The sequence below is a fragment of the Mobula hypostoma genome, chromosome 4 (genome assembly GCF_963921235.1).
Source record: "Mobula hypostoma chromosome 4, sMobHyp1.1, whole genome shotgun sequence".
NCBI classification, from domain to species: domain Eukaryota; kingdom Metazoa; phylum Chordata; class Chondrichthyes; order Myliobatiformes; family Myliobatidae; genus Mobula; species Mobula hypostoma.
This window is the reverse complement of record NC_086100.1, coordinates 563,062-588,211: the sequence shown is the minus strand read 5'-3', so window position 1 is coordinate 588,211 and position 25,150 is coordinate 563,062. Positions and strand designations below refer to the sequence as shown.

The following is a 25,150-nucleotide window of genomic DNA, read 5'->3' as shown; positions in this document are numbered from 1 at the left end:
GGATGCAGGGTGACTTGGATAGGTTAGGTGAGTGGGCAAATTCATGGCAGACACAATTTAATGTGGATAAATGTGAGGTTATCCACTTTGGTGGCAAAAACAGGAAAGCAGATTATTAACTGAATGGTGGCCGAATACGAAAAGGGGAGGTGGAACGAGACCTGGGTGTCATTATACACCAGTCATTGAAAGTGGGCATGCAGCTACAGCAGGCGGTGAAAAAGGCGAGTGGTATGTTGGCATTCATAGCAAGAGGATTCAAGTACAGAAGCAGCAAGGTACTACTGCAGTTGTACAAGGCCTTGGTGAGACCACACTTGGAGTATTGTGTGCAGTTTTGGTCCCCTAATCTGAGGAAAGACATTCTTGCCATAGAGGGAGTACAATGAAGGTTCACCAGATTGATTCCTGGGATGGCAGGACGTTCATATGATGAAAGACTGGATTGACTAGGCTTATACTCGCTGGAATTTAGAAGATTGAAAGGGGATCTTATTGAAACGTATAAAATTCTAAAGGGATTGGACAGGCTAGGTGCAGGATGATTGTTCCTGATGTTGGGGAAGTCCAGAACGAGGGGTCACAGTTTAAGAATAAAGGGGAAGCCTTTTAGGACCGAGATGAGGAAAAACTTCTTCACACAGAGAGTGGTGAATCTGTGGAATTCTCTGCCACAGGAAACAGTTGAGGCCAGTTCATTGGCTATACTTAAGAGGGAGTTAGATATGGCCCTTATGGCTAAAGGGATCAGAGGGTATGGAGGGAAGGCTGGTACAGGGTTCTGAGTTGGCATGATCATACTGAATAGCGGTGCAGGCTCGAAGGGCTGAATGGCCTACTCTTGCACCTATTTTCTATGTTTCTATGTTTCTAGAGCCAAGGCAAGTAATGGCACCTGACCCAATAGCCAAGGCCAGTAATGGTGCCTGACCCTGTTCTTAGAACCAAAGCTAGTGATATCACCTGACCCTGTTGCTAGTGCCAATGCCAGTAATGGCACCTGGTGGCCTGTTACTATTGCCAGGGCCAGTAATGGCGCCAAGCCCTGTTCCTAGATCCAAGGCCTACAATGGCACATGACCCTGTTCTTAAATCCAAAGCCAGTAATGGCACCTGACTCTGTTCCTGCAGCCAAGGCCTAAAAACAATGGATCAGCTATTCTGGATTGGCGTTGTGCAGTGAACCAGAATTGATTGGACACCCTAAGGTTAAAGAACCCTTCGGGAAAAGTGATCATGATATGTTCGAATTCACCCTGAAATTTGGCATGAGAGAGGAGTTGACCAGAATTGATTGGAACAGAACACTGGTAGAGAGGATGGCATAGCAGCAATGTCTGGAATTTCTAGAAGCAATTCAGAAGGCACAGGATAAGAACGGGGAAGAATTATTCCAAAGGAAAGATGACATAACTGTGGCTGACAAGAAAAGTCAAAGCCAACGTAAAAGCCACGGAGTTTCCAGCGGCCCAATCAGCATCAGGAGCAGGCCACAGAGATGAGGTTTCTTGCAGGCCGGCAATGTTTGTTTAAAAGGAGACCTTTGTGTGTGTTCGGATTCACTCCAGTGGCCTAATCAGCGACGGGAACGGGCTCGTCAACGAGGTTTCTAACAAGTCGGCGACTCTTGTTTAAAAGGAGACCTTCACAGGCATTTGAGCTCATTCCAGCAGCCCAATTAGCGACACAAGCAGGCTACAGCGATGAAGCTTCTCACAAGTCGGCAACACTTGTTTAAAAGTGCAGGAGGGACAAGCAGGTCAGCCAGTGTTGGAAGTAGGCCAGTGGTGAGAGTAGAGTCTCAGGCTTTGGCTTGGAAGAGGCATTGGCTCTGCGTAAGTTTCTGGTAAGATTCCCTTTTTTCTCTTTTACTGTATCAAGTGGTAGTATGTAGCTGTTGTATGTTCTTTGTGCCGGATATTGGGAGTCCTGGGAGAACCAGTCTCCCAGGGACCTACTTCTGTGTGAAGTGTATCCAGCTGCAGCTCCTTGAAGATCATGTCTGGGATCTGGAGCAGCAGCTGGTTGACCTTCAGCTTGTACAGGAGAGTGAGGAGATAATCGATCAGAGTTACAGGGAAGTAGTCACCCGAAGTTGCATGAGGCAAATGGCTGGATGACTGTCAAGTGAAATGGAAATGTGAATAAGCAGTTAGTGCAGAGCACGCCAGTGGCTATTCCCCTCAATAATAATTATACTGTTTTGGATACTGTTGTGGGGGATGACTTCCCAGGGGAATGCTACGAGACAGGGTTACAGGCACTGAGCATGGGTCTGTGGTGCAGAAGGGAAAGTGGAAGAAGAAGGGAGTGGTGGTTGTCTCTCGGGGTCCGAGGAAGACTAAACATTGTGCAGTCACCTGTGGATACGCATGTAGCTTCGGAGGCCGAAGGCCGAAGCACACATGCGGTTGCAGGTTGGACATGGAATGGCGGTTTTTAGAACAGGTGCATACACAGCTTTGTGGTGTTGGTCTCGTGCTGCTGCAAGGCGCTGATTTCGGTCATCCTCAAAGTCAGATGCAGCTTTTCTGGTCAGGGCACGCCACAGAGCCCTGTCGGCTGCGGACTTCTCAAGTTGTCGAGGCTGGAGGTCTGCCCATTTGATGTACGATTTCAGATGGTCTTTGAATCTTTTTTTGGGGCAGCCCTGATTGCAACTGCCATGCTCAAGCTCACCGTAGAGCAACTGCCTTGGGATTGTTGTTTCACCCATGTAGATTACATGGCCAGTCCAGCGTAGCTGGGCCTGGAGGGTCCTTGCCTCAATGCTTGTGCTGTTGGCTCTGTCAAGGACTTCCTGGTTGGTGATTCGGTCCTGCCATCAAATCCTCATGATCGACCGCAGAGAGCGCATGTGAAACTGCTCCAGCTGTTTGATGTGCCTGTGGTACAGGGTCCAGGTTTCACAGACGTACAGGAGAGAGGTGAGGACCATAGCCTTGTACACCTTGAGCCTGTTTGAAAGCTGAATGTCCTTGTGCTCCAGAACTTTGACACGGAGTTTCCCAAGTGTCTGGCTGGCTTTCTGGATCCTTGTTATGATCTCTTTGTCAAGGGATCCATCACTGGAGATGGTACTTCCTAGATACTTGAAGCACTCCACGTTCTTCAGGACAGTGCCATCGATGGTGATGCATGGCTGAGGAGGGTGACTGTTTGGTGCAGGTTGTAGGAGAACTTCTGTCTTACCGAGGCTGATTGTCAGGCCGAACAGCTTTGAGGCTGCGGAGAACTTCTCGACAACGGTCTGCAGGTGGTTCTCCTGGTAGGCCATGAGGGCACAGTCATCAACAAGCAGGGCTTCAGTGATGAGCCTCCTCAACGTTTTGGTCTTTGCAGCAAGACGTCTCAGTTCAAAAATCGATCCGTCTAGGCGATATCTTATGTAAATACCCAGGTCTAGGTCCTTAACAGCATGCTTCAGCATTTGGGTAAAGAAGAGGTTGATGAGCACTGGTGCTAGAGCGCACCCTTGCTTCACACCATTTAAGATGTTGAAAGTCTCAGATGGGGAACCATCTGAGAACACTTCTCCTGTCATGCCATCGTGGAGCAGGTGGATGAGTGTAGTGAATTTCTGCGGGTAGCCAAGCTTTCTAAGGATGATCCACAGCGTGTTTCTGTTGACCATGTTAAACGCCTTCGTCAGATCAATGAAGACAGAGTATAATGTCATGTTCTGTTCCAGGCACTTCTGCTGTATCTTTCTCACTGAGAAGATCATGTCGACAGTGCTGCGTTCGGGACGAAAGCCACATTGCAACTTGGGAAGGTTTTCTTCTAACACTCTTGGAATCGGTCTGTTGAGGATGATGTGGGCGAGGGTTTTTCCGGCAGTGGAAAGTAGTGAGATGCCTCTGTAGTTTCTGCAGTCGGTCCTTGAACCTTTATTTTTGTAGGGGGCGATTATCATTGCGTCTCTGAGGTCAGCGGGCATCTCTTCTTCTTCCCAAATGCTAGTCAGGGTGCTGTGGAAAGCCTCAAGTGATTCCTTGCTGAGTGCCTTGTACAGTTCAGCAGGTATTCCATCCTTGCCGGGCGCCTTGCCGCTGCTCATCTGCGTGATAGCCTTCTTGACTTCATCGATCGAGGGTGGATCATCTAGTTCCTCGTGAATAGGATCTGGTCGACCGATGAAGGGTGGTTCAGGAGCTGGCTGAAATGCTCTTTCCATCTGTGTTGGATGCTCTCTTTGTTCTTTAGCAGTGTGGTTCCATCAGTGGACAACAGTGGAGATGAGCCAGATCTTGAGGGGCTGAAGATCATCTTGATGGAGTTGAAGAGCAGCTTCGAGTTGTTGATGTCGGCGAAGTGTTGCACCTCTTCAGCTTTCCTATCCCACCACAGATCATGCATCTTGTGAATTTTCCGTTGGGCATGGGCCTGAAGGGACTTGAACCGCTCTTTTTTGGGAATGGAGCTTGGGTCGTTTTGCCACTCCATGAATGCTTTGTTCTTCCTGGCCAGGAGATCTTTGATGGCACTGTCATTCTCGTCGAACCAATCTTGGTGGTTCCGGTCCTTGGGGCCGAGGACTGATTTTGCTGTCTCTGTCACCATCTCTCTAAACTGATGCCACTTCTGGGTTGGCCCACCAATTAGTGGTCCGTTGGAAGACAGCTTCTCTTCAACGGCGAAGATACAGCAACTCTTGGAGTCTGGCAGTGTTAAAAGCTATTCTGATGAACTTAGGGTGCTTGGGATGGTGGGGAGCAATATGTAGCTTCAATGTGGTGCGGACAAGCCTGTGGTCAGTCCAGCACTCCGCTCCTCGCATGGCTCTGGTGATGAGGACATCCCAGATGTCTCGGCAACGTACTGTAACGTAGTCGATCATGTGCCAATGTTTGGATCTTGGGTGCATCCATGTTGTCTTGTACTTGTTCGCCAGCCTGAACACTGTGTTTGTGATGAGGAGGTCGTACTCTGCACATTTGCTAAGGAGAAAGAGGCCGTTGCTGTTCATATTGCCAATACCATGTTTGCTTAGAACCCCTTCCCCTTGAGTGGTAGTGACTCAATAGTCAGGGGAACATGTATGGGATACCTGAATGGTATGTTTTCTCCCAGGTGCCAGGATCAGAGATATCTTGTAAGTGGCCTATCAGCAGCGTCAACACAGGTATTTCTCTCAGGTCCTCTCTCATACCACTGTAATTTCCCTTTCTTCACTGAAGTACCGCTATGTCAGACTTTACTTTCTCCCCATCAAATTTCAAGTTGAACTCAATCATATTGTGATCACTCCCTCCGAAAGGTTCTTTTATCTTAAGCTCCCTAATCATTTTCGGTTCATTACTTAACACCCGACCAGCATAGCTGATCCCCAAGCAGGCTCAACGACAAACTGCTCTAAAAAGCTATCTCTTAGGCATTCAACAAACTCACTGTCTTGAGATCCATTTCCAACCTGATTTTCCCAATCCACCTGCATGTTGAAATCTCCCATGACTATCATAACATCCCACTTTTGACATGCCTTTTCTATTTCCTGTTATAATCTGTGGTCCACATCTCAGCTACTGTTGGGAGGCCTGTATATAATTGCCATCAGGGTCATTTTCCCTCACAGTTCCTTTATACGACACACAAGGATTCAACACCTTCCAATCACACCTTTTTACTGATTTGATGCTTTGCTTTACCAGCAGAGCCATTCCACCCCTTCCACCTACCTTCCTGTCTTTCCAATACAACGTGTAACCTTGGACATTCAGCTCCCAACTACAACCATCCTTCAGCCATGATTTAGTGATAATCACAAATCATACCCAGCTGGATGTGGATTACAAATTACAACAGGAGGTAGAAAAGGCATGTCAGAAGGGCAATGTCATGATAATTGTTGGGGATTTTAACATGAAATTGGATTGTGAAAACCAGGCCAGTACTGAACCTCGAGAGAAAATTTGTAGAATGTCTAAGGGATGGCTTTTTAGAACAGCTTGTTGTTAAGCCTACTAGGGGTCGGCTGTGCTGGATTGGGTATTCTGCAATGATCCGGAGGTGACAAGAGAGCTTAAGCTTAAGGAACCCTTAGGGAACAGTGATCACAATATGATTAAGTTCACTTTGAAATTTGAGATAGAGAAACTAAATTCCAATGTGTCAGTATTTCAGTGGAATAAAGGAAATTGCAATGGCATGAGAGGGGAAGTGGCCAAGGTGAGACTGGAAGGGACGTAGCAGGAAAGACAGCAGAGCAGAAATGGCTGGAGTTTCTGCGAAAAATGAGGGAAGTGCAAGACAGCTATATTCCAAATAAGAAGACATTTTCAAGTGGAAGAAGGACACTACCATGGCTGACAAGTGAAGTCAGAGCCAAAGTAAAAGCAAAAGACAGGGCATACAAGGAAGCCAAAGCTAGTGGCAAGATAAAGGATTGGGAAGCTTTTAAAATCTTGCAAAAGGAAGCTAAAAAGGTCATTAGGAAGTAAAAGATGGATTATGAAGGAAGCTGGCGACTAATATCAAAGAAGATACTAAAAGCTTTTTTAAGTATATAAAGGGTAAAAGAGAGTCGAGGGTAGATGTAGGACCAATAGAAAATAATGCTGGAGCTATTGTAACGAGAGACGCAGAGATGGCAGAGGAACTGAACATCAGTCTTCACAGTGGAAGATATCTGCAGTATAGCGGACATTCAAGAGTGTCAGGGAAGTGAAGTATGTGCAGTGAAAATTACACTGAGAAGGTGCTCAGGAAGCTTAATGGTCTGAGGGTGGGTAAATCTCCTGGACCTGATGGAATGCACCTTCGGGTTCTGAAGGAAGTAGCTGGAGAGATTGTGGAGGCATTAATCGATAGATTCTGGAATTGTACCGGATGACTGAAAAATTGCAAATGTTGCTCCACTATTTAAGAAGGATGGGAGGAAGCAGAAAGCAGCTATGGACTTGTTAGCCTGACATCAGTGGTTGGAGAGTTATTGAAATCGATAGTTAGGGATGAGATTACAGAATACCTGGAGGCACATGACGAGATAGGCCAAAGCCAGCATGGTTTCCCGAAAGGAAAATCCTGCCTGACTAACCTACTGCAATTTTTTGAGGAAATTACAAGCAGTGTAGACAAAGGAGATGCAGTGGATGTGGAGTATGTGAATTTTCAGAAGGCCTTTGCAGGGTGCCACACAGGAGGCTGCTTAGTAAAATAAGAGCCCATGGAATTACAGGGGAATTACTAGCATGGGTGTAGTATTGGCTGATCAGCAGAAAACAGAGAATGGGAATAAAGGGATCCTATTCTGGCTAGCTGTCGGTTACCTGTGCGGTTCCACAGGGGTTGGTGTTGGGACTGCTGCTTTTTACGATGTTTGTCAATGATTTGAACTATGGTATTAATGGATTTGTGGCTAAATTTGCCGATGATACAAAGGTAGGTGGAGGAGCGGGTAGTATTGAGGAAACAGAGACCCTGCAGAGAGACTTAGATAATTTAGGAGAATGGGCAAAGAAGTGGCAAATGAAATACAATGTTGGAAAGTGTATGGTGATGCACTTTGGTGGAAGAAATAAGCGGATACACTATTATTTAGATGGGGAGATAATTCAAAATGCAGAGATGCAAAGGGGCTTGGGAGTCCTTGTGCAGGGTACCCTAAAGGTTAACCTCCAGGTTGAGTTGGTGGTGAAGAAGGCGAATGCAATGTTGGCATTCATTTCTAGAGATATAGAATATAAGAACAGGGATGTGGTGTTGAGGCTCTGTAAGGCACTCTTGAGACCACACAGAATATTGTGTGCAGTTTTGGGCTCCTTATTTTAGAAAGGGTATACTGACATTGGAGAGTGTTCAGAGAAGATTCATGAGAATGTGTCCAGGAATCAAAGGGTTACCTTTTGAGGGCTGTATTCCCTGGAGTTCAGGAGAATGAGCATAGAAACATTCTGAATGTTAAAAGGCCTGAACAAATTGGATATGCAAAGTTATTTCCTATGGTAGCGGAGTCTAGGACAAGAGGGCACGACTTCAGGGATTGAAGGATGTCCATTTAGAACAGAGATGCGGAGAAATTACTTTAGTCAGAGGGTGGTAAATCTGTGGAATTTGTTGCTACAAGTGGCTATGGAGGCCAAGTCACTGGGTGCATTTAAGGCAGAGATAGGTAGGTTCTTGATTAGCCAAGGCATCAAAGGGTATGGGGAGAAGGCAGGGGAGTTGGGATGACTGGAAGAACTGGATCAACAATGATTGAATGGTGGAGCTGGCTTGATTGGCTTAGTGGCCTACTTCTGCTTCTATATCTTATGGTCTTATACCCGACTATGTAATAGTGCAACAAGATCATTCACCTTATTTCTTATACTCCATGCATTGAGATATAACACTGAATACTGTATGTGCTATCCTTTTTGTTTCTGCATGATGAGATCAGCCATCATGGAATGGTGGAGCACACTCGATGGGCTGAATGGCCTAATTTGCTCCTATGTGTTCATGGTCTTATGGTCTAATGCCTACCAAGTAATCGAAGTCTGTCTCTTAATTTTAAACAGACAAATTATATCTTTCTTGATAAATTATATCTGAATTTCAGAACAGTTTCCTGTCCAGCAATGTATTCGCCTCAATTTGGTCAGCATGGACCCTAATTAGTTCTTTTTGTATATTCCTTAAGGTCGCTAGCTGATCAGCTTGAAATATATGATTGTCTAACTGGCATATGCTATGAAATTGGTTGTTTTGCAACAGCAGTACAGTACAATACATCATAAAAAGCTATAAATTACGATGGGAATTATATAAAAAGAAAATTAAATAAGTCGTACAAAAAGAGAGGAGAGGTTGTGTTCATGGTTTCATTGTCCATTCAGAAATCTGATGGCAGAGGGGAAGAAGCTATTCCTGAAATGTTGAATGTGTGTCTTCAAGCTCCTGTACCTTCTCTTTGACAGTGGCAATGAGAAGAGGGCATTTACTGGATGATGGGGGTCCTTAATGATGGATCCCACTTTTCTGAGGCATCGCCTTTGAAAGTGTCCTGAGTGCTGGGAAGCTAGAGCTCATGGTGGAAATTGTGTGACCATGAATGAGACTGCAGGATGGAGTGTTGCCTCCTAGGGGCTAGTATGCTTCCAACTGGTTGTAGAGCATTTTCAAGAGGGAGGCTGTGATGAAGCTGGCTGAGTTTACAACTTTCTGCAGCGTGTTCTGATCCTGTGCTGTGGCCCCTCCATACCAGATGGTGATGCCAGTTAGAATACTTATCACAGTTCATCTGTAAAAATTTGCAAGAGTTTTTCGTGACATAACAAGTCTCCTCAAACTCCTAATGAGATATAGCCACTGTCATACCATCTTTGTAATTGCAAACTGCTCACCCTTTCCATTGCTGATATCTTGATGAGGACTGGTGTCTGTTCCTTTGATGTATCCTTCCTGAAATCCACATCAGTATGTTGACACGCAGGACTGTGAAATTGCTTACCCTTTCTACTGCTGTGGTTTCTGTAAATGTTGCCAATGTGCTTACTGTGATTTTTATGAAGTTATTTTTCTGGTTATTGTTGAAACTACTTATAGCAGTGTTTCAGCAGAACATCCCAGATCAGGACACGTGTCAGGTTTTTTCTGCCTATCCTGCCACCATGTCCCATGCCTCTGTTTTCAGTTTTTTTCTCTATGGCTTGTTTCTCTTAGGAAGCACAGTGGGGAGAAGCCATATATCTGTGACTGGTGTGGACAGCGGTTTGCTCAGGCCAGTACACTCACATACCACGTCCGCCGGCACACAGGAGAGAAACCCTACGTCTGTGATACATGTGGGAAGGCGTTTGCTGTCTCCAGTTCCCTCATTACACATGCACGCAAACACACAGGTAAGGCAAATTCGCTTCAGGCTTCCTTATCAACACCAGATACAGAAGCAAACATTTATGAAGTTAGATTTTACTTTAATTTACGTCAACTTACTTGCCGTTCACTTTCGCCGGAAAAGCAGCCATTTCATTAAATGTCATGGGTTCCCCAACTCCCAAGCAGTAAATATATCTTGCCCGTTTATTGTCTAGTGTTAATAAGCAAAGGGATCTTGAGGTTCAAGTTCATAGCTCTCTGAAAATGGCTGCTCAGATTTTTAGGGTGGTTAAGAGGGCATATGGCATTTTTATGCTGATTAGTTGAGACATTGATTTGCAGTTCTCCTACACGCCAGCCCTCTCTGTGTGCTACCATGTGCTGTTAGAACAAAAGCAGAATAGCACAGTACAGGCCCACAATGTTGTGCTAATGTTTTAACCTGCTCTAGGGTCAATCTAACCCTTCTGTCCTACACAGCTCTTCATTTTCCTTTCATCCATGTGCTTACTTAAATCCCCTTATGTATCTGTCCCTGCCACCACCACAGAAGGGAGTTCCATGCACTCACCATTCTCTGTGTGAAAAAAACTTACCTTTGACATTCTCTCTATACTTTGCTCCAATTACTTTAAAATTATTTTCCATTCTGTTAGTCATTTCTACCCTGCGAAAAACTCCCTGGTTATGCACTTGAGAGGGAGGTACAGGCTCCTAGTGCTCTCTGTATGAGACAATGAGGTATAGGCTCCCAGTGCCCTCTGTATGTGAGAGTGAGATATAGGCCCCCAGTGCCCTTTGTATAAGACAATGAGGTGCAGGCTCCTAGTGCCCTCTTTATGAGACAGTGAGATACAGGCTCCCGAGTCATCTCTTCAAGTTAGAGAAATCAATGTTCATGCCATCAGGTTGGAGGCTAGGTGTTGCTCCTCCAAACCTGAGTGTGGTCTCATTGCGACAGGAAGTAGCCTCCAGCCTGATGACATGAACGTCGACTTCTTGAACTTCCGCTAATGGACCCTATCTTCACCGTTCCCCATTCCCATTTCTCTGTCTCACCCTATCTCCTTACCTGCCCGTCTCCTTCCTCTGGTGCTCCTCCCCCTTCCCTTTCTTCGACGCCCTTCTGTCCTCTTGTAGCAGACTCCAACTCTTCCAGTCCTTTATCTCTTTTCCCAATCAACTTAGACCATAAGACATATCTTGTTAAGCAGCCTCATGTGTGACACTGTTATTGCGTGAATGAAATCACTGGAGAGAATTACTGGTAGATACAAAGCAGCTTCTTCAACAAAACAAGGTACAGCAGGCATCAAACAGAGACGCTTTCGGTGGAAAGATCTGCTGGCCCAATGTGGGGCTCGATATTTATTTGCTAAACACAAAGGACTATTCCATATTTACAAAGTATAGACAATGCTTTCTTTTAAAACTACATACAAACTTCACACCTTTTGATTCACATCTGTCCCACAGATGCCAGCAGCATCTGGACTGGGATCCACAGCTTTTAAGAATGCATTGTCCCAAACTGAATCCACAATACAATATCAAGGAACAGAAGACTGGTAGCCAAAGCCATTTGCTAAATGTAAATGACCTAAACCCAAAACTCACTCGAACGGTCCCTCCTCTTGGACGAAAATAAATTTGTACCAGGAAAGGCCAATCTAGGAGGATCTACTCAAATAGGACAGCAAATACGCCCTCCCTCGAAACTCCCCCCCAATTTTGTGGGTCAATATCTACCCTAGCATTCCCTAATCACTACCTACCATATGTTAAGCAAAGAGATTGTTCCAGAAATTTGAACAAGACTTTAGAAATGTGACTTCTTTCGTGTGCCTATCAGCTCTTTCCCTGCAGGCGAATTGCAGCTTAACCACATTCCTTGTGTTCACCCCTTCATTCTCTGGTTGCTGAAACCCTTTCTTTCCAGGGGCACCCACAGGCCCTCTTAGCGATGTACAGGAAGGGGTTGAGGTGGTCTGTATATCAATGTCTGCAAGGTAGCACCCCCTTCCAAACTGTCCACTGGCATGACTGCTGAAAGGATCCAGCAACTCATTCAGACTGTGGGTGACTGCCTTCAGATGCCGTGTGCAGTCTGAAATGCCATTGAAGTTGTAGAACTTGCTGTCTCTGCTTTAACTTAAAGATCCCTCCCCATCTATTTTCCAATACCTTTCTATTCTATGCTATTAAACTAATCATCTACCTTCAACAACCAGCCTTCATTACAGAGTACCATCATCATCACACTTTAACATGCCATTCATGGTTTCCCATCACGCTCTCGGGCTCTTCTGCCTTTGTGTTTCCTCTGGGTATGTTTTCATCAGCTGTGGTCAGGTCTGGTATGGCTGGCTGGTGTTCCTCTCTTAGGTTCTCTGTAATTACATGGTTACTGGGTACACTTGATCCCCTGCTCTGTCTGTGGGAGCAACAAGAGGGTGAATTGTATGCTTTAACCTGAGTCCGAGCCTGCACACAGACACAAGTATCATTGGTTAAGAGTACCACCTGTGGTCCTTTCCACTTGGGGGCAAACCCTGGCCTTTCTGCCAGCACCTTCACCATGACTTGTTTGCCAGGCTGTTGAAAGGCTATCTCCTTTGGCTCTCTCTGATCAGTAATCAGTTGTTTTGCTCGGTCCTTCAACACTTCAAGCTGGTTACAAAGGTCTTTCACGTACAGTGTCATTCTATCCCTATAAGCCCTGGGCTCGCTGCAACCCGTACACTGGAAGCTGCACTCCCCCAATTTCGAGTATTTGCGACTCACTTCTTTCTGTCTTTTATATTTTGTGTAGTGTGGGAATTAGTGTGGAGATATTTCAGAGTGAGGTTGGGATGGCACCTATTGAGATCAAGCAACGTCAGGTTAAGAACCCTGATGATCCAAGCTAGCCCTTGACCTTGATTATGACCATTTATAAGCCCTTCACTCCTGGGGAGAAACAGAGCATTTTGTTTGTTGACCTCACTTCAAGTTGCATGTGGGAATTTGGAATTCTGGCGTAAGCTTGAGGAAATGGTTGAAATTCACCAGATGCACCCTAAAGATATACATGTACTGGTAAAAGCGAAGTGCCCAAGGAATATGTGGGACAGTATGGCCAGGGGGTGCAGGATGGTACATGGGCAACTACTGGGAGCACCAACAATGAAGAAAAATGCTTCCCCTTTTAAAGGGGAAGTGAGGCAGCGACTGGGAGGAGGTGAGAGTAAACTGGGGAGCAATAGTGGCAGTGACTCATTGAGACAGCTACAGATTAAATGCAGAATGTAAATATTGAGCATATGTGGAGTATTCCAGGTTGGATAATCCGGGGGGGACGACCAAGTCTTCCTGAAAATGATGAAGGAAGGCCTGAGTTCAGGCCACCAGCAAGTTTTAGATTTAGGCATAATGGTAGGATTGACCTACTCTGCAATAGTTTCATAGGTCAGTGACATTCCTCTATCCATTCCAGTATCTTTTCTGTAATGCCATAGGATTTTATCTAGTGAAGCAGTGTTACCTTATCAAGTGCCTTCTAAAAATCCAAGTAAATGACATCCCCTGCCTCTCCCCTGCTTGTTAGTTCCTCGAAGAACTTGGATTTGTCAGGCAAGATTTCTCTTCAGAGAAACCATGATAACTTTGACTTATTTTATTATTAGTCTTCAAGTATCCCAATTTCTCATCCTTAGTAAAAGACTCCAACACTTTACCAACCACTGAAGTTAGGCAAACTGGTCTATAATTTCTTTCCTTTTGCCTTTCTGTGACATTTGCAATTTTGCAGTTCTTCCGGGATCAAGTGATTCTTGAAAGATCATGATCTATGCAGGAGTTATCTCTTAAGCAACCTCTCTGAGGACTCTGGGATGTAGTCCATCTGGTCCAGGTGACTTACCCACCTTAAGACCTTTAAGTTTGTCTAGCACTTTTTCCTTTGTAATAGCAATGGCACTCACTCCTGTCCCTGACACTCATGGACCTCTGGCACACTGCTAGTGTCTTCCACAATGAAGACAGATGTAAAGTACCCATTTAAGTTCATCTGCCATTTCCCTGTTCCCCTATCATCACTACTTCCCAGCTCTTCACCTCACCACCCCCCCAGCAATTTCACCTATCACTGTAAACACTTTAAGTGCATATGTTCATGTGTGGGTTCACTACCTCTTGGTGAAGAAATATTTTTCCAGCTCAGTCCTAGGGCCTCTGCCCCTTCCCTCTTCAGTCCTGACGAAGGGTTCCGGCCTGAAATGTTGACAGATCTTTTCCACAGATGCTGCCTGACCTGCTGAGTTCCTCCAGCGTGTTGTGAGTGTTACCCAATCCAGAATAGCTGATCCCCTGGTGGGCTTAATTATGAGCTGCACTAAAAAGCCATCTCGTATGCATTCTACAAATTCCCCCTTTTGAGACTCAGCACCAACCTAATTTTCCCAATCTACCTTCATATTGAAATCCCCCAAGACTATCATAACATTGCCCTTCTGACATGCATTTTCATCTCCAATTGTCATCCTTGCTACCGTTCAGAGGTCTGTATAAGTCTCCCAACAAGGTCTTTTTACCCTTGCATTATCTTGGCTCTACCCACAACAGTTTTACACCTTCTGATCCTATGTCATCTCTTTCCAATGACTTGATTTCATTTTTTTTTTACCAACAAAGCCACTCAACCTCTTCTGTCTACCTACCTGCCCTTTCAGTACAATATGTATACTATACGTCAAGCTCCCAGGTAATCTTCTTTCAGCCACTATTCAGTGATGCCTGCACCATCATACCAATCTACAATTGTGCTACAAATTCACCGACCTTATTCTCCATACTGTGTGCATTCAAATCTTTAGTCCTGCATTTATCTTGATTTTGTCCCCCTTCTACATTACAACTCATCCCATTGACTGAAATTTTGCCCTATAATCAGCCTCTCCTTGTTAACCGTGTCAGTACGTACTGCCCCTGTCTGTAAACCAACTACCTCGTCCTCAGTGCTATCACTCTGGTTCCCATCCCCTTGCCAAATTAGTTAAAACCCTCCAGAACAGCTCTAGCAAACCTGCCTACAAGGGTATTGGTCCCCCTCAGGTTCAGGTGTAACCTGTCCCTTTTGAACAGGTCATACCTTCCCAAGAAGAGATCCCAGTGATCCAGAAATCTGAACTCTTACCCCCTGCAACAGTTCTTCAGTCACACATTCATCTGCCAAATCATCCTGTTCTTACCCTCACTGGCATGTGGCACAGGCAGCAAACTAGAGGATTCTACCCTGGATGTCCTGTTTTTCAGCTTCCTACCAAGCTCCCCAGATTCTCTAACGAGAAAATCTGCAGATGCTGGAAATCCAAGCAACACACACAAAATGTTGGAGGAACCCTCCTCTCAAACTTATGGTATCCAGTTGGTTGCTGGTCAAAGCTCAAATAATTCCATTTCTGTTTTCTATCTTGTCTCCCATGACAGCTTGAAACAATTCACTCACAGACAAAATTGCAGTTATTTCAGGGACGTGGGTTCACCCATAACAGTGGTGCTATGGTAATGTAGTTGAAATATTATTTGTCCAGTATACAAGAAGCTGGGCTAATGATTTGGAGACATGCATTCAAATCCCATTACTGATGTTAGGAATTTTAATCTGATATTTAATAGAATGTTGTTCTTTCTGTAGGTGACCATGCAATTACTAAATTGGTTTATTATTGTCACATGTGGCAGCAACCTGACTGATCATTTTATCAGAATATTGAGGTAGTGCATAGGAAAAACAATAAAAAATACAGAATAAAGAGTTACACTTACAAATGTCATACAAGTGGACAATATGGTGCAAACTCACATCGAGTAGATTGTGGGGTCAACAGTCCATCTTATCACACCAAGGAAACTTTCAGTAGCCTTATAAAAATAATGTAGAAGCGTTTCTTGAGTCTTGTGGTGTGTGCTTTCAGGCTTATGTATCTTCTGCTCAATAGGAGTGGAGAAAAGAGAATGAATCTCTGAGGTGGATGGTATCTTTGATTATGTTGGCTGCTTTATTGATGCAGTGAGAAGTATAGACAGAGTACATAAAGGGGAGGCTCTTTCCTGAGATGTGTTGAGCTGCGCCCACAACTCACTACAGGTTTCTTGCAGTTGGACACAGCATTTCCTGACTTTGTTAGCTTCCTAAGTCAGTCGGGGGTGGGGGGGGTGCAGGTGCTTTCTTTGCCCTGGTGTAGAGATGCTGGTGTGCTTCCTTGGCCGTGGTGTAGAGATGCTGGTGTGCTTCCTTGGCCGTGGTGTAGAGATGCTGGTGTGCTTCCTTTCCCTGGTGTAGAGATGCTGGTGTGCTTCCTTGGCCGTGGTGTAGAGATGCTGCTGTGCTTCCTTTCCCTGGTGTAGAGATGCTGGTGTGCTTCCTTGGCCCTGCTGTAGAGATGCTGCTGTGCTTCCTTGGCCGTGGTGTAGAGATGCTGCTGTGCTTCCTTTCCCTGGTGTAGAGATGCTGGTGTGCTTCCTTGGCCCTGCTGTAGAGATGCTGGTGTGCTTCCTTTCCCTGGTGTAGAGATGCTGCTGTGCTTCCTTGGCCGTGGTGTAGAGATGCTGCTGTGCTTCCTTTGCCCTGGTGTAGAGATGCTGGTGTGCTTCCTTGGCCGTGGTGTAGAGATGCTGGTGTGCTTCCTTGGCCCTGCTGTAGAGATGCTGGTGTGCTTCCTTTCCCTGGTGTAGAGATGCTGCTGTGCTTCCTTGGCCGTGGTGTAGAGATGCTGCTGTGCTTCCTTTGCCCTGGTGTAGAGATGCTGGTGTGCTTCCTTGGCCCTGCTGTAGAGATGCTGGTGTGCTTCCTTTCCCTGGTGTAGAGATGCTGCTGTGCTTCCTTGGCCGTGGTGTAGAGATGCTGCTGTGCTTCCTTGGCCGTGGTGTAGAGATGCTGGTGTGCTTCCTTGGCCCTGCTGTAGAGATGCTGGTGTGCTTCCTTTCCCTGGTGTAGAGATGCTGGTGTGCTTCCTTGGCCGTGGTGTAGAGATGCTGCTGTGCTTCCTTTCCCTGGTGTAGAGATGCTGGTGTGCTTCCTTGGCCCTGCTGTAGAGATGCTGGTGTGCTTCCTTTCCCTGGTGTAGAGATGCTGCTGTGCTTCCTTGGCCGTGGTGTAGAGATGCTGCTGTGCTTCCTTGGCCGTGGTGTAGAGATGCTGGTGTGCTTCCTTGGCCCTGCTGTAGAGATGCTGGTGTGCTTCCTTTCCCTGGTGTAGAGATGCTGCTGTGCTTCCTTGGCCGTGGTGTAGAGATGCTGCTGTGCTTCCTTTCCCTGGTGTAGAGATGCTGGTGTGCTTCCTTGGCCCTGCTGTAGAGATGCTGCTGTGCTTCCTTGGCCGTGGTGTAGAGATGCTGGTGTGCTTCCTTGGCCCTGCTGTAGAGATGCTGGTGTGCTTCCTTTCCCTGGTGTAGAGATGCTGCTGTGCTTCCTTGGCCGTGGTGTAGAGATGCTGCTGTGCTTCCTTTCCCTGATGTAGAGATGCTGGTGTGCTTCCTTGGCCCTGCTGTAGAGATGCTGCTGTGCTTCCTTGGCCATGGTGTAGAGATGCTGGTGTGCTTCCTTGGCCCTGCTGTAGAGATGCTGGTGTGCTTCCTTTCCCTGGTGTAGAGATGCTGCTGTGCTTCCTTGGCCATTGTGTAGTGGTGCTGGTTTGCTTTCTTGGCCCTGGTGTAGAGATGCTGGTGTGCTTCCTTCGCCCTGGTGTAGAGATGCTAGTTTGCTTTCTTGGCCCTGGTGTAGAGATGCTGGTTTGCTTCCTTGGCCCTGCTGTAGAGATGCTGGTGTGCTTCCTTTCCCTGGTGTAGAGATGCTGCTGTGCTTCCTTGGCCATGGTGTAGAGATGCTGGTGTTCTTCCTTAGCCGTGGTGTAGTGGTGCTGGTGTGCTTTCTTGGCCCTGGTGTAGAGATGCTGCTGTGCTTTCTTGGCCCTGCTGTAGAGATTCTGGTGTGCTTCCTTGACCGTGGTGTAGAGATGCTGGTGTGCTTCCTTGCTCGTGTTGTTGCGATGGTATTGTGTTTCTTTGGCCATGGAGTACTGGTGCTGGTGCTTCCTTGGCCATATTGTAGATATGCTGTTGTGCTTCCTTGGTCGTATTATAAGGGTACTAGTGTGCTTCCTTGGCCACGGTGTGCCTAAGAACATAAGAACATAAAAATAGGATCAAAGGTGGGCATCTGGCCCGTCAATCCTGCTTTGCCATTCAATAAGATCATGGCTACTCTGACTATTGATTCATCTCCATCTACAGCCTTTTCCCCATAACTCTTAATTTCCCTACTATGCAAAAATCTATCCATCCTTGTCTTAACTATATTTACTGAGGTAGCCTCCACTGCTTCATTGGACAGAGAATTCCACAGATACACCACGCTCTGGGAAAAACAGTTCCTCTTCATCTCCATCCTAAATCTAATCCCACCAAATCTTGAGGCTATGTCCCCTAGTTCTAGACTCACCTACCAGTGAAAACAACTTTCCTGCTTCTATCTTATCTATCCTTTTATAATTTTATATGCTTCTATGAGATCTCTTCTCATTCTTCCGAATTCCAGTGAGTACAGTCCCAGGCGGCTCAATCTTTCCTCATAGTCTAACCCCCTCATCTCTGGAATCAATCTGGAGAATCTTTTCTGCAGTGCCTCCAAAGCCAGTATATCCTTCCTCAAGTAAGGAGACCAGAACTACATGCAGTACTCCAGGTGCGGTCTCACCAGTACCCTGTATAGTTGCAGCATGACCTCCCTACTCTTGAATTCAATCCCTCTAGCAGTGAAGGCCAACATCCCATTTGCTTTCTTGATAGCCTGCTGCACCTGCAAACCAACCTTTTGTGATTCATACACAAGCACTCCCAAGTCCCTCTGCACAGCAACATGCTGCAACCTTTCACCATTTAAATAATAATCTGCTCTCCTATTATTCCTTCTGGATGATCTTGCATTTACCAACGTTGTATTCCATCCGCTAGATGTTGGCCCACTCACTTAACCTATCTATATCCCTTTGCAGACTCTCCACATCCTCTGTACAATTTGCTTTTCCACTCAGTTTAGTGTCATCAGCAAATTTTGCTACGCTACACTTAGTCCGCTCTTCCAAATCATCAATGTAAATGGCAAACAGCTGCGGGCCCAGCACTGACCCCTGCGACACTCCACTCACCACTGACTGCCAACCAGAGAAATACCCATTTATACCAACTCTCTGCCTTCTATTGGTTAACCAATCCACTATCCATGCCAATACACTTCCACTGACTCCATGCATCCATATCTTATTTATAAGTCTCTTGTGCGGCACCTTATCAAACGCCTTCTGGAAATCCAAGTATACGACTTCCACCTGTTCCCCTCTATCCACTGCACTCATTATGTCCTCAAAGAACTCCAGTAATTTTGTCAAACAGGACCTGCCCTTTCTGAATCTGTGCTTCGTCTGTCTAATGGAACCACTCCTTTCTAAATGTTCTGCTATTTCTTCTTTAATGACAGCTTCAAGCATTTTCTCGACTACAGATGTTAAGCTAACTGGCCTATAGTTGCCCGTCTCTTGCCTACATCCTTTTTTAAAAAGTGGCATAACATTTGCTGTCTTCCAATCCGCCGAGACCTGCCCAGAGTTTAGAGAGTTTTGGTAAGTGATTACCAACACGTCTACTATATCCTCCCGCAATTCCCTCAGTACCCTGGGATGGATCCCATCAGGACCAGGGGACTTATCTACCTTCAGGCCCTCTAGTTTGCTCATCACTGTCTCTTTAGTGACAGTGATTTTATCAAGATCCTCACCTCCCATTTCGTCCAGAACATCATTCTTTGGCATACTAGTCATGTCCTCCACCATGAAGACCGACACAAAATAGTCGTTCAATGCCTCAGCCATTTCCTTATCGCCCAATATTAATTTCCCCTTCTCGTTTTCCAAGGGACCTATGTTGACTTTAGCCACCCTCTTCTGCTTTATATATTTATAAAAACTTCTGCTATCTGTTTTTATATTTTGTGCTAATTTACTTTCATTCTCTATCTTCCCTTTCCTTATTTCTTGTTTAGTTGTTCTTTGTTGCTTTTTAAAGTTTTCCCAATCCTCCAGTCTCCCACTACTCTTTGCAACTTTGTACACGAGCTTTTAATTTGATACTATCTTTTATTTCCTTAGTCATCCAAGGCTGGCTGTCCCCACACTTACTGTCCTTACTTTTGACTGGAATATACTTTTGTTGAGCACTGTGAAGAATCTCTTTGAAAGTATTGCACTGTTCCTCAATTGTCCTACCAAATAGTCTGTGCTCCCAATCCACATTAGCCAACTCCTCCCTTGATCCAGCATAATACACTAGTTTTAGATCTAACTATTTCATCCTCCATCTGTATGCAAAATTGAATCATACTATGATCACTCTTTCCAAGAGGATCCCTGACTACAAGATCATTAATCTTATCTGTCTCATTGCACAGGATTAGATCTAAGATAGCATTTTCCCTTGTCGGTTCACTAACATTCTGCACAAGAAAGCCATCACAGATGCATTCTATGAAGTCCTCCTCAGGACTTCCTTAACCAACCTGATTCACCCAATCTATATGGAAGTTAAAATCCACCATGACAACTGCCGTTCCGTTCTTACAAGTCTCAGTTATTTCTCAGTTAATAGCCTCTGCCACTGCAATATTTTTATTAGGTGGCCTGTAGATCACATCCACCGGTGATTTTTTTTTTCCTTTTACTGTTCTTAATCTCTACCCAGATGGTCTCAACATTCTGCTGCTTAGAACTTATATCGTCTCTCACAATCGCCCTGATCTCATCCTTAATTAAGAGCACCACCCCACCTCCTTTGCCTTCCTGCCTATCTTTCCGTATTACCTGATACCCTGGATATTTAATTCCAGTCATCTCCATCTTGCAGCCGGGTTTCTGTAATGGCCACTAAATCATATGCCTTGGTACTGATCTGTGCCACAAGTTCACTAACCTTGTTTCTAATACTACGGGCATTTAGATAAAGTGCCCTTGTACTCATTGTCCTTTTAGAATCTAGTGACCTATGCAATTTTTGCTTTTTACTTATAGGCACTCTACTCTTACTTTTTTCTTCACTAACTCTAGCTTTGGTCTCTGCATCAATTCCCTCTTCTTTTCTGTGTGGGTTCCCATCCCCCTGCCATATTAGAAACATAGAAAATAGGTGCAGGAGTAGGCCATTAGGCCCTTCAAGCCTGCACGGCCATTCAGTATGATCATGGCTGATCATCCAACTCAGAACCCTGTACCTGCCTTCTGTCCATACCCCCGATCCCTTTAGCCACAAGGGCCATATCTAACTCCCTCTTAAATATAGCCAATGAACTGGCCTCAACTGTTTCCTGTGGCAGAGAATTCCACAGATTCACCACTCTCTGTGTGAAGAAGTTTTTCCTCATCTCGGTCCTAAAAGGCTTCCCCTTTATCCTCAAACTATGACCCCTCGTTCTGGACTTCCCCAACATCGGGAACGATTCTAGCTTAGTCCAATCCCTTTAGGATTTCATATGTTTCAATCAGATCCCCCCTCAATCTTCTAAATTCCAGAGAGTATAAGCCTAGTCGATCCAGTCTTTCATCATATGAAAGTCCTGCCATCCCAGGAATCAATCTGGTGAACCTTCTTTGTACTCCCTCTATGACAAGAATGTCTTTACACAGATTAAGGGAGCAAAACTGCACACAATACTCCAGGTGTGGTCTCACCAAGCCTTGTACAACTGCTGTAGTACCTCCCTGCTCCTGTACTCGAATCCTCTTGCTAAGAATGCCAGCATACCATTCGCCTTTTTCACCTCCTGCTGTACCTGCATGCCCACTTTCAATGACTGGTGTACAATAACACCCAGGTCTCATTGCACCTCCCCTTTTCTTAATCGGCCACCATTCAGATAATAATCTGTTTTCCTGTTCTTGCCACCAAAGTAGATAACCTCACATTTATCCACATTAAATTGCATCTGCTATGAACTTGCCTAGTCACCTAACCTATCCAAGTCACCCTGCATCCTCTTAGCATCCTCCTCACAGCTAACACTGCCGCCCAGCTTGGTGTCATTTGCAAACTTGGAGATGCTGCATTTAATTCCCTCGCCTAAGTCATTTATATATATTGTAAACAACTGGGGTCCCAGCGCTGAGCCTTGCGGTACCCCACTAGTCACTGCCTGCCATTCTGAAAAGGTCCCGTTTATTCCACTAATCTCCTGTGTGGGACCTTGTCAAAAGCCTTTTGAAAATCCAAATATACCACATCCACTGGTTCTCCCCTATCCACTATTCTAGTTACATCCTCAAAAAATTCTATGAAATTCGTCAGACATGACTTTCCTTTCACAAGTCCATGCTGACTTTGTCCGATGATTTCACCGCTTTCCAAATGTGCTGTTATCACATCTTTGATAACTGACTCTAGCATTTTCCCCACCACCGATGTCAGGCTTACTGGTCTATAATTCTCTGGTTTCTCAGCGGGGTTACATTAGTCACCCTCCAATCCTCAGGAACTAGTCCAGAATCTAAAGAGTTTTGAAAAATTATCACTAATGCATCCACTATTTCTTTGGCCACTTCCTTAAGCACTCTGGGATGCAGACCATCTGGCCCTGGGGATTTATCTGCCTTTAATCCCTTCAATTTACCTAACACCACTTCCCTACTAACATGTATTTCCCTCAGTTCCTCCATCTCACTAGACCCTCGGTCCCCTACTATTTCCGGAAGATTATTTATGTCCTCCTTAGTGAAGACAGAACCAAAGTAGCTATTCAGTTGGTCTGCCATGTCCTTGTTCCCCATGATCAATTCACCTGTTTCTGACTGTAAGGGACCGACATTTGTCTTAACCAATCTTTTTCTTTTCACATATCTATAAAAGCTTTTACAGTCAGTTTTTATGTTCCCTGCCAGCTTTCTCTCATAATCTTTTTTCCCTTTCCTAATTAAGCCCTTTGTCCTCCTCTGCTGGATTCTGAATTTCTCCCAGTCCTCAGGTGTGCTGCTTTTTCTGGCTAATTTGTACGTTTCTTCTTTGGAATTGATACTATCCCTAATTTCCCTTGTCAGCCACTGGTGCACTACCTTTCCTGGTTTATTCTTTTGCCAAACTGGGATGAACAATTGTTGTAGTTCATCCATGCGATCTTTAAATGCTTGCCATTGCATATCCACCGTCAACCCTTTAAGTATCATTTGCCAGCCTATCTTAGCTAATTCATGTCTCATACCTACAAACACCGTAATGTTATTATTCAGTGACCGATAGACAACTCCCACCAGTGAATTTTTTCCCTTTACTATTCCTAATCTCTACCCAGATGGATTCAACATTCTGCTCCTTAGAACTTATATCGTCTCTCACTATTGCCCTGATCGCATCCTTAATTAAGAGTGCTACCCGACCTCCCTTACCTTCCTGCCTATCCTTACGTATTACCTGATATCCTTGGCTATTTCATTCCCAATCCTCTCCACCCTGTAACCACGTCTCTGTAATAGCCACTAAATCATGCCCCTTTGTACTGATTTGAACCACAAGTTCACTAACCTTGTTTCGAATACTATGGGCATTGAAATAAAGTGCCCATACACACATTGTGTAGGGGTGCTAGTGTGCTTTCTTGGCCATGCTATAGGGGTGCTGGAGGCTGGATAAGGACAAGCACCACAACAGTCAGGAGAAAGAAGGGGAAGAGTCAGGTACTAGAGAGTACCCCTGTGGCTGTACCCCTTGAGAATAAGTACTCCTGTTTGAGTACTGTTGGGGGGGACAGCCGACCTGGGGAAAGCGACAGTGGCCGTGCCTCTGACACAGAGTGCGGCCCTGTGGCTCAGAAAGGTAGGGAAAGGAAGAGGAAGGCAGTAGTGATAGGGGTCTCTATAGTTAGGGAGTCAGACAGGAAAGCAACTCAGATGGTAGTTTGCCTCCCAGGTGCTAGGGTCTGGGATGTTTCAGAGCGCGTCCAAGATATCCTGCAGTGGAAGAACAGCCAGAGGAAATGGTACATATTGGTACCAATGACATAGGTAGGAAAAGGGAAGAGGTCCTGAAAAAAGACTAGAGGGAGTTAGGAAGAAAGTTGAGAAGCAGGACCGTAAAGGTAGTAATCTCAGGATTACAGCCTGTGTCATGCGACAGTGAGTATAGGAATAGAGTGAGGTGGAGGATAAATGCGTGGCTGAGGGATTGGAGCAGGGGGCAGGGATTCAGATTTCTGGATCATTGGGACCTCTTTTGGGGCAGGTGTGACCTGTACATAAAGGATTAGTTGCACTTGAATCCCAGGGGGACCAACATCCTGGCGGGGAGGTTTGCGAAGGCTACTGGGGAGAGTTTAAACTAGAATTGTTGTGGCGTTGGAACCAAATTGAAGTGACTGGGGAAGAGACGGTTGGTTCACAAATAGAGAAAGCTTGGAGACAGTGCGAGAGGGAGGATAGGCAGGTGATAGAGAAGGGACGTGCTCAGACCGATGGTTTGAGATGTGTCTATTTTAACGCAAGAAGTATTGTGAACAAAGTGGATGAGCTTAGAGCATGTATCAGTACTTGGAGCTATGATCTAGTGGTCATTACAGAGACTTGGATGGCTCAGGGACAGGAACGGTTACTTCAAGTGCTGGGTTTTAGGTGTTTCAGAAAGGACAGGGAGGGAGGCAGAAGAGGTGGGGGCATTGCACTGATAGTGTCACGGCTGCAGCAAATGGAGGGATTGTCTATGGAGCCTCTGTTGGTGGAGGTTAGGAACAGGAAGGAGTCAATAACTTTACTGGGTGTTTCTTATAGGCCGCCCAATCGTAACAGGGATATCGAGGAGCAGATATGGAAACAGATCCTGGAAAGGTGTCATAATAACAGAGTTGTCATGATGGGAGATTTTAATTTTCCAAATATCGATTGGCATCTTCCTAGAGCAAGGGGTTTAGATGAGGTGGAGTTTGTAAGCTGTGTTCAGGAAGGTTTCTTGACACAATATGTAGATAAGCCTACAAGAAGAGAGGCTGTACTTGATGTGGTATTGGGAACTGAACCTGGTCAGGTGTCAGATCTCTCAGTGGGAGAGCATTTTGGAGATAGTGATCATAATTCTACCTCCTTTACAATAGCATTGGAGAGAGATAGGAACAGACAATTTAGAAAAGTGTTTAATTGGAGTACGGAGAACTACGAGGCTATCAGGCAGGAAATTGGAAGCTTAAATTGGGAACAGATGTTCTCAGGGAAAAGTACGGAAGAAATGTGGCAAATGTTCAGGAGATATTTGTGTGGAGTTCTGCATAGGTACGTTCCAGTGAGACAAGGAAG

At 45.4% G+C, this 25,150-nt stretch overlaps 1 protein-coding gene across 5 annotated transcripts in view; it reads left to right on the top strand.

Moving 5' to 3' along the window:
- mynn (myoneurin) overlaps window positions 1-25,150 on the top strand; it is a 467,776-nt gene that overhangs the window by 409,575 nt on the left and 33,051 nt on the right. For all 5 annotated transcript variants that reach the window (XM_063045227.1, XM_063045223.1, XM_063045224.1 and 2 more), the window contains one exon: window positions 9,646-9,824. In XM_063045227.1, the coding sequence (XP_062901297.1) occupies window positions 9,646-9,824 (179 nt within the window). The remainder of the gene's footprint in view (window positions 1-9,645; window positions 9,825-25,150) is intronic.